Here is a 10,282-nt window from a genome sequence, read left to right on the forward strand (position 1 = left end):
GAAATAGCATTCACAGCCTACTGCACCGAATGTTTGTGGAAATGTGGGGATCAGAATTGAGAACTTGCAGTCTTGGGTTGTGACTTTTCTGATCAGTTGTGCAATGAATGAATGAAAATGGCATATCTGATTAACATATAGCCTCTTATCCAAGACTATATAATTTTGTTTTACTTTGTGACTAAGACCTAACAGGCAGATGAGGTAGCTGATAACTACCTGTCTGTTATGCCCGGCTCCGATGTCTGCCAGCACTGAGTGGTCACAGACCACTTCTGCTGGTGTTTCAGCGTTTTTTTTTTTGGCATCAAGTCAATAGAGCAGCGGCTTCTTTTCCTCTCCGTGCTGTTGACAGACTGTGACTGCCAACGACAGAGCAGCCCGAAAGAAGAAGAGCCGCTCTGTTGATCAGCTTAATCACTGGCAGGAGAGGTCGGTAACTGCTCTGAGCTGGCGCTGGATACAACAGGCAGTTGCCTTTATTAGCAACTACCTGCCTGTTTGTTTTTAAGCCCATAATAAAATATAATAGTCTTGGACAAGCCCTTTAAATAAGCACTCTCATTTTTTATTCTTCTATATCTGCACTACCACCTGTTTGCCTCCCACACTCTGCACTTGGTGTATGTACTTCCGTATAGTTCAACCTCCTCTTTTCTACCATTTAGCCCTCCATTTTGATACTATGCTCTTATCTTGTATGTTCTTCCTTTATACACCGTTTATAAATCCCAAAATGCATCAGTGAGAGCCGGTAGCATCTCTCTCTGCTGTGAGGACATTGTGATTATCATTCCCTGTGTAGTCTCTCAAATAAACGAATAGATTTTAAGTGTATATTAAGGGATACTGAACCATTACCTCCTACATTTTAACTGCGTGACAGGCACTGTGCAGACATCATCATTATCTATGATATCTGCTTCTGTCAACCCGTTGTTGAGAACTTGAGTGCATTTATGATGAATGCATCTATGTGCATCTATGATGAAATTCCATGCAATTTCATCATAGAGGAACTTCTATTGACTGAGAGAGGTGACTCCTTTCAAAGCTCATAAAGCCATGTGATGGCATCACCTAACTGAAGTGAAGTATACCATAAATTTCAGAATAGAAATTGAAAGGAGCAGCTAAATAATTTAATAGTAGCAGAACTATATTTGGATGAATAAAAAAAACAAAAAACCTAGACTTTCACTTTAAGAATAACAAGTTTTATGGACGGAGTTGGACCACCCGGCACTGTAGTCACATTCATCTTGAATTGACCCCTTCATTGCTGCCATTCCCACTGTATGACACGGTCATCCATCCTTGTGTTTCCATGTTTTATTCTGTATTTTAAAAGCTATTAACAGAATTTGCTGAAGTTAGAATAAACAATTTGTAAACCATTAAGTGGAGATAAATGCAAGTCATTTGTAATCCTATAAATGTTTTTGTACAAGTGACTAAAAAATATTGACTGACTGACTGACTAGGGTTTTGATTTAATAAATAATAGGACAAGTTATTTATTTTATTTTTTTTAATAACCTGTATCAAGTGTTGCAAAAGTGAATCCTTTGTTCCCGTTCGTCATTGGTATAATAGGTGAAATCATTGTCTATAGGTTTTATAATAACACAGCTGCACACAATTGTCGTAACAGATGAAGGGGTTAAACATTTCCAATGCGAAGGCCCCAGGAAGGAAGGAAAGGCTGGAGGAACAGCACGTAACTTCCAATGGGATGAATTTACATTACCTGTCGTCTTTTACATGTTAGCCAAACAGTGGGCCTATGATTGGAAACAACGTCCTATATTATAAAGGAAATGGTTCCCGCTGATTTCCATTAACAAAAGAGCGGCTCTTATTCTCAGGGTATGTGGATAGGAAAGTAAAACCCAGCTTCCCTCCAGTTAATACTCGAGAGGGACATTTAATTTTCCTCTTTTATGTTCATGAATTAAAAAAAAAAAAGTTTGCTTGTGGTGAATTGCACGAGGACGGTGTAACAGAAGAGGTTGTGCCGACTGCTCACAGAATTCCGACTAGTGACCATGAGCCTTCAGATGGATGATCATTTCTTAGACTATTATATTGATATATCACAGCTAGTTGGTAATTCTCAAATGTGTAGACTCTATTACTATTCCGAATTATTCTTATTGCCTTTTGTGTTTCTTCTACAGATACAAGCCATCACAACCGTCAAGTGGCCAGCAGACCCTGTTACACATTACTCCACTGTGGTCAGGAAAGGAGACTTGTCTTGTCCCGCACAGAGTCTCCACGCTTTCACTGCCAAACAAAAGGCAAAAATATCAGATTGGACACTCATGGAAGAAAAGCCATCCGGCGCAATAGCTTTTGCAATGGAATCACTTTTACTAGTCGTCCTATCCATCTGTATGAAAAGGTCCGCTTGAAGCTGGTGTCTGTTCACCACGGGTGGAGCGGGGCTCTGCGGTTTGGATTCACAATTCATGACCCAGCACAGATGAAACCTGAAGATATACCTAAGTATGCTTGTCCTGACCTTGTTACCCGGCCTGGGTATTGGGCGAAGGCTTTACCCGAGAGGTTTGCGCAAAGGGACAATATTTTGGCGTTTTGGGTTGACCGTCAAGGAAGAGTTTTCTACAGTGTCAATGATGAGGAACCAATTCTTTTTCATTGTGGAGTTAAAGTATCCAGTCCTTTGTGGGCTTTGATTGATGTCTATGGAATCACCCAAGAAGTACAAATACTAGGTAAATTCTGTTTTGATTTTTCTTTGCTTTTCTCACTCTGTTGCTTGGAACATCCTATATTATTGCCGTTGCAGTAATCTCTTAATATGAATTAGACTTCACATGTAAAAGCTAGTGCACTCAGAACGTGAAGCAGTTTCTGATATTAGCCAATCAGACATTGACTTTTTTTTTTGGATAGATGAAAGAAGTAATCTAATTGGTTGTTATGGACCATGGCACTACCTATTTTATACAAGAGCCATTGTTCTTGGAAAAAGCAGAAGGAGTCACTTTTTCTATTGTAGAAAAGTTCCGTGCCAGGATAACCGGAATCATCAGTTTGCCAGGTAGTTGGCAGTCCAGCTTGCCTCCCAAGGATCAAAATAAAGTCCCGATGCAAGTGTTGGCACTACAACTGCACTGCTTGTTTTGCCTTATTGGCATTTTAGGTGATGTCAATAAGGTAGAAAAATGCAGCTCACAAATAATTGGGCACCACAGAGTGTTCCGCAATTGTAGCATTGCCATATCTGTCGTTCTACAGTTTTTGAGTTTTCATCCCATGACCTTTTTGTTCTTTCTAGAAGTATGACGTGATTTTTAGAGCATTTTTTCCAACAGTATGATTTGGGTTTTGGTGAATCTGCTGGACAGGTTGGATTATGTGACCTCCATTTGTTTGGGGCTTCTATAGAAATAAATGGAGAGCAGCATAAGCATGGCCGCCTCTATATTCCTGGTAGTGTGTGTTCTCAAGAAAGCTGTGGGTCTCGGCGGCGAGATCACCATCTGTTGGGCACTTATAGCATACATGTTGATTTGCCTTAAATGGGAACACCACTTTAAAAAAATATATATTTTGTTTAGTTTAGGCATGTGCTTTATATCATTATACTGTTTTCAGCAGGCTATTTCTGCTTTTTATGTAATTCTTCCACTTTACAAACCTAAAGAAGTTACACATTACATAGCATTCTAATGCCGGCCATACACAGTATATGGTTGTTGGCTGAATGATGCTTTGGCCAATCGTCGGCCAACATCGGTCATCTCGGCCTTCTCTCCTATGTTCTCTATGGGAAATCCCCGACAGACATCACTGCCGGTGGCTTATCTCCAGGAGAACAAAGCGGATTGTTTTTTTTTGCCATACTGAATTTTTTATTTTTTTTTTCTTTAAATTTTTGGAAAGCTACAAAAAATTTGTTTTTTAGTGATTAATGGCTAAATAGACAATAGAAAGAATCATTGCACATTTCAGGCAGCCTTTTATCTCCCCCTTTACTGTTGCGAATGGCTGTGTACAATCCCCTGTTATGTGGAGCCTCTCACTTGTAGCCATCAATGGTGCTGCCTCCTGTATATCTTGTATCTGAAACAAGAGACTCTTTAGGGCCTCTTACACAGCATTCCTGTGCTATCGGATAGGGTTTTTAGAAAGTCCAGTACTTGACCCTCCAAAAGAAACTCTGGCTACCCATCTTATCTCTGAATGCAGGAGTGTCTAATTCATGTTTGAAGATCGTGGAAACTTACAACCATTAAAATAATAGATCAACAAATTACCTCATTTAGACAAGAGGCAAGGCCGTTGCTCTACCTCACCCAAGTAGGAGTAAGGAACTATGATAGAGACGTCATAATCTAGGATCCCGTGTACATTATAAGGTTATTCAAGTAAGCAACATGGGTTATTTCTTTTCACTTCTTGTTTCTGATTGACGTTTCCCAGGATGCTTCACTTTTACTATTCAAAGAGTAAAAAAATTGGATTCATTGACTAAAGTGGATTATCCGATGTCCTTACTTACCCGGGTTGATCAATGGCCCAAACTGTCTTCATATTAAAGGAGATAACTGTATAAGACCACTGAGCGTGGTCTTCTGTATTTGAGGACCAGTTGCTACTTCACCTGCTTCCACTCTCTGTATGGAGGCCGGTTCAGCTGTCAACAGTTCAGTTACAAGAGGTTTTGAAAAAGGGAAATTTATAGGATGGAGGACTATGAAAAATGAAAGTACTCATATAATGGTATATAACTGCCACATTCACAAAGAGGATCTGATTTTGAAGGGTTAAAACTTTGATTTGGGAACAAATTATGTCTCTCCTTTCCTCACCTCTGATATTAGAGAATATTGCCTGCTAAAGTTTTGACCAGTATTTCTCAAAGCAGGTGAGAGAGGTCACCAGAAAACTACAAGTACATAGGTTACTCCTTTTTGAACGAGCTGAAATGTATCTGGACCATATTATAGCAGAATTACAAAATGGTTTACCCAAGGGTTTGTCAGGAGTTTTTTGTTTTTCGTTTCCCCAAAACGCGGTAACATCTGCTGATTGTACAATTGGATGTTAGTGCTTCATGTAATGACAGAGCCTCCTGGCACCACTCAAAAGAAACCTTTATGGAGCGATGCTTTCCAGGAGATATCTACAGTGTAGGGAACGTGCCAACTTTTCTGTGAGGTCTTTCCTTTATTCAAGGCCTTCAGTATGTTCCTTACACTAGTGTTTCCCAAACTCCAGTCCTCACAGCCCCCAACAAATCATGTTTTCAGGATTGCACAGGTGAAGGAATTATCAAGACCTAAGAAACTGTGTGATACTAGGGAAATCCTGAAAATCTGATCTGTTGGGGGTCGTGAGGACTAGAGATTGGGAAACATTGCCCTAGACCAAAAAAACAATTGTGCTGCTCTAGGCGGTGGGGAAGAATATGAGGCCTTTTTAATCCCAGTCCTGTGTTGATCATTGGCTCCAATATTCCGGTTATGGCCGGCGCTGGTATATTGCATTTTTATCTGTGGTTCATATTCCTGAATTATAGGAACGGATTTGGCTTTGGATGTAGAAATTTACATTCAGTATTTATATAGCACAAACATATTCCACAGCGGTGTACAATTCAGAGGTAAATTTACAGACTGATTTCATTATACTCTGGCAATAATAAGTATAGAGACCCCTAGTGAAAACGTATATTGACATGTGCTAGAGATCAGCTGGAAATACCGCTTGTATTAAAGGTAGTTTCCCTTCATTATCCCTCTAAATATCACATACTGAAATTTATATTGTTCCCGTTCTTCCGAGGGATTGAAAATCCTTTTTTCTACAGTTACCTTAATATAGAAACAGTTTGGTGAATATACTTCCACGTTTGTAATGCTCTATACAAAGCGGTGACCTTTCGAGCTGCTCGAATGACGCTGGATGCTTTGTGTTAAGTGTGTGGTGTGTATGGCTTCTCTCTCCAGACATTTAGGTAGCACGAAATGTCACCAGTGGCCTACTGTATCTTTTTTTATTATTCCGGTCCAGTCAGATGTTTGCCTATCACATTAATGGGAAGGTTATAGTTTGGAGAGAAAATAGTTAGATCCCCTGAGGTTAGATCTTAAGTCTCACCAGCATCCATCCAGGGACGTTACTGAATATAGACCTTGTAAACCTGCCGATGAGGTGTCTCCTCAGTATCCGTGTCTGAAGAGATGAGATTGCTTCACTGCACACCTATATTTTGTGCTCATTATCACATCCAGACCATTTTGGAGCGGCCGGTGACCTCCACTGCCATCATTCTGGCAGATTCCTAGGCTTCTATGTGCTCCTGCTCAGACTTCTTACATTACCTCATATGGTAACATCTCTTCCTGCCTGGAGATCTAGACATCTGTGTGCGCTGTGACAACTGCACTCCGACCCTTGACATGACGGGTTAAGAGCCCAGAACAGCAGTCAGGGGAACTTAATAGGGACAGGTTACATGTTACAGTTAAAGAGCCCTACATGGTGCAGTTGTTTTGTTTTGCTCTTTTTTTCTTTATACCAATATATACAATTTTCAGTAAAGATATACAGAAAGAGGTTTTTCATTATTAATTTGAAGTGATTTCTCTGCATGATCAAAGTGATAGTGATAGCCGATTAATGAGTGTTTTGTGTTTTTGTTTTGTTTTTTTTCCCTCTGGACAAACAAAGGTCATCGCTTGATCCCTAGAGCAAAGAATAAACACGCCACTTAATGGGCATATGTTGCTGAAAAACTATCTATTGAACTATATAATATACATATATAATCTCAATCCAATAATAACATACTGATTTGGCCAATACATTAAATATCTTTTTTTTCTTTCTTTTCCTCTTTTTGTTTTTCTCTGTGTCTCTCTCTTTTTCTCTCTTTCTTTTACTCTTTTTCTCTCTTTCTTTTACTCTTTTTCTCTCTTTCTTTTACTCTTTTTCTTCTTTTTCTTTCTCGCTCGCTCTTTTTCTTTCTCGCTCGCTTTTTTTCTTTCTTTCTCGCTCGCGCTCTTTTTCTTTATTTCTCGCTCGCTCTTTTTTTCTTTCTTTCTCGCTCGCGCTTTTTCTTTATTTCTCGCTCGCTCTTTTTCTTGCTCGCTGTGTCATACTCCTGTCTGTCTGCGTCTCTCTCGATTTACTGTTTAGTCCAAACTTATTGAATGTTTAGAAATAAATGGTAAAGACTGAATATTAATTTTTCTTAGCTTCATTGTATATATTTTTTTCTTTTACTTTTTCATCATCCCCTCATTTTTACTGGAAAGTTCTTAACTGTTACTTTGTAGGAAAAAAAAGTGAAGGCTCATAAAATGTAGTGTGCATTTGAAAGAAGACTTTGAGAAAGAACAGAGCCTCGGGTATCAGAGTTCACAGAATTTGGCTATCTTTCACGGGATATAAACAGCACAGACAATGTCACATCCCTGTTTCATCTCTAGGTGCACACAACCTCCCCAGATCCACGACCAGCAATCCCTTTTCAGTTTTTAACCTCTGTTTGAGGGGCACAAATGCAGTATCCATCCTTTGCCTTGTCTGTAACATTGTTACTCTATATATCTCTTGGCGTAGATGAAAGCAGTTACAGACCAGCAGTCCTTTGCTCTTCACATGTAGGATTTATACAGGGCCAACATAAAGGACTGGTTTCTTAGTATCAGTCGATCATACAAACTCGTAGCCCAGATGGAGGTGCCCATGTTTCTGACCAGTGACGTTTATTTCTAGTAGCTGTTGTCGTCTCCGCTCACACAATTAGGTCTCAAGGACTTTAACATTCATATCCACTTTTTGGTATGACCTCATATTCTCAGTAATGTTAATATTTTATCAGGCCCATGAGCGTTAACACACCTTTCATACAACTTGGATCTCATGCCGTGTACTCATTCTTGTTTATTACAAAAGCCCGATGTAGCTGCAGGCTTAGAAGAAAGCTTTCACAATGTCCGTTTGTGACAGGAGGCAGCTGCGAAGCTTTTGACGCCTACTCATTTATCACGCTACTATGAAATGGATCTTTTTATTCTGTGTTCAAAACTTGGCTCAATACCTAGACCCTCAAAGCCAAATGTCGCAAGGGGGCCTTGACTGCCTAGTGTGAAGGCTTGGCGTGTCATGCCAAATAGTGAAAAATATCATGCTGGGAGTTGTAGTTCTGGCAGCAGCTGATGGTATAGAATGGTGAGTATGTGTGAATACAAGTATTACCTGTATTCAGAATGTGCTCTTGCATTGTGGATGAGCCATTTTGTCTTATCTGAGCTCTACGCCCAACGACGTTACACTTGGACGTGATCTGATCTCTTGTGATTGTCAGCTTGCAACCTCCTCACTCCTCTTAAAATGTGGTGCAGGTGACATGTGCTGATGAATTGGATTAATGGGAACACTCATCCACCCAGTCCTTAATCACAAGACAGACATGTTTGTAGAGGATGTTATTGTTTCTGTGTCTCCTGTACCTACTCTATGTTAAACTGTTTGTTTTGCACCCACAGATAGCATGTTTGCTGACACAATGCCACCAGGACGTCTGAGCAGCCCCCGTCTGAGCACATGCTTGCCGCAAAGTAGCCATGATTCTGCAAACTTCAACAATAATGAACTGGAGAACAATCAGGTGGTGGCAAAAATTGCTAACTTGAACTTAAGCAGAGTTCCACCACCAACAGACAATCACGCCATACCTTGTTGTCCAAATAGGCGGCAGCGTACCCAAGGGATGCCAACGTTATTGGACATGGAGCTTCATTTTCACTCCACTCGTGGTGCTGACATAACGCTGTCATCTGATCGATCGGTGGCATATACTAATTGGCAGGAGAGCAACAGGACGATAGTGTTTACTGAGAGGCCAGTGCACATCGGGGAGACCCTCTTTATAGAGACAGGTCAGTTACCACTGCCTTACTATGGCTCTTTATCATTTGGCATCACCTCCTGCGATCCAAGCACATTACGAACCTATGATCTGCCCTCCAATCCAGACTACCTACTGGACAGAAAGGAATATTGGGTTGTTCATCAAGGTTTGTTCACAGTGAGCAACGGAGATATCCATAGTTTTTTATTTATGCCCAATGGGGAGATACATCATGGCGTCAATGGAAACAGCCGCGGGATGTTGATGTGTGTGGACTCCTCGCAGCCTCTTTGGATGTTTTTTTCAATTCATGGAATTGTGAATCAGCTGAGAGTTATGGGTAAGTGAAATCTTTGGAAACCAACACTTAATTTTCCATGGAGTTACTTATCAGAACTTAGATGGTTTGCACATTACTCACTGCCTGGTTGACTTCACTGCAGGGCATATCCGATCATATCACTTAGGGATGGAAGGGTTAAATGCTATGGTGTAGTAGTATTATTATTATACAGAGAAATTATCAGTGAAATCCCCACATCTGTGAGCCAGTTCATGCACCAAAGCTAATGCAATATTAGGGTCAATTGTATTTTCCATCACAAAAATGGCTGCGGAGAGATGTGCGCTTCTCTTTATGTAAAAACCAGGTTAAATGATATTGGTTTATTTAAAGGATAACTCGCTCCAGTACAGTGCTGTCCTTAGAGTTCCCAGGGTAGAGAAAATGGAAGTAACATCTAGTTCGAATTAATACAGGTTTCTGAATCCAGGTTAAGTCTCTGCTCCTACAGCAGCCGAACACTGACGCTCCCTAGTAACCACAAGATTTCTCATCAGTGTATGCTGCCCCCTGGTGGTGCACACAGTACAGTCACCACTGTTCCCATACTGTATGAGTAGGACTGTGTGAATGCTCTTCGACATTTACCTTTTACTGATCAATAATAATGCTTTAATACCCCATCAATAGGACAGATTTGCACCTTTACTTAAAATTTGATGCATTGCTTGCCTTCTTAAGTTGGAAATTTATTCCATATGTGTTTCAGACACTTTGGCCTCGATTCATCAAAACGTGCATTGTTAGCACCAGTCTTGATGATGGGGCGTGTTGGAGTCAAAAGCCCCTGGATTCATTAAGAGGCACACAGGTATGAAATGCTGTATGTGCACCTCGCCCCTCCAGACGGGAGTAAGATTTGTGGAAAAAGGACCGCCACAATTCATCATGAATTAGAGGAGCGGATGTCGCCATACCCTGTCTCTCCTCCATCCCACCCCAGTTCTGCTCATTAAGGAGTTGGCCAAAGCTGGCGTCAAAGCTAAAAATCGTACATTTTTGCCCAACTCTGTGCTGCATAAAAATATAACTTTTTAAAATGC

General features: G+C 40.5%; 1 protein-coding gene across 1 annotated transcript in view; it reads left to right on the forward strand.

The window, feature by feature from the left end:
* The window catches only part of NEURL1B (neuralized E3 ubiquitin protein ligase 1B), a 57,641-nt gene that overhangs the window by 32,792 nt on the left and 14,567 nt on the right, over positions 1-10,282 (forward strand). The window contains exons 2-3 of the mRNA XM_073651311.1: positions 2,181-2,741; positions 8,532-9,236. Coding sequence (XP_073507412.1) covers positions 2,181-2,741; positions 8,532-9,236 — 1,266 coding nt within the window. The remainder of the gene's footprint in view (positions 1-2,180; positions 2,742-8,531; positions 9,237-10,282) is intronic.

The sequence above is a fragment of the Phyllobates terribilis genome, unplaced genomic scaffold, assembly GCF_046119375.1.
Source record: "Phyllobates terribilis strain yellow unplaced genomic scaffold, ASM4611937v1 Scaffold_11__3_contigs__length_659146591, whole genome shotgun sequence".
Classification (NCBI taxonomy): Eukaryota; Metazoa; Chordata; class Amphibia; order Anura; family Dendrobatidae; genus Phyllobates; species Phyllobates terribilis.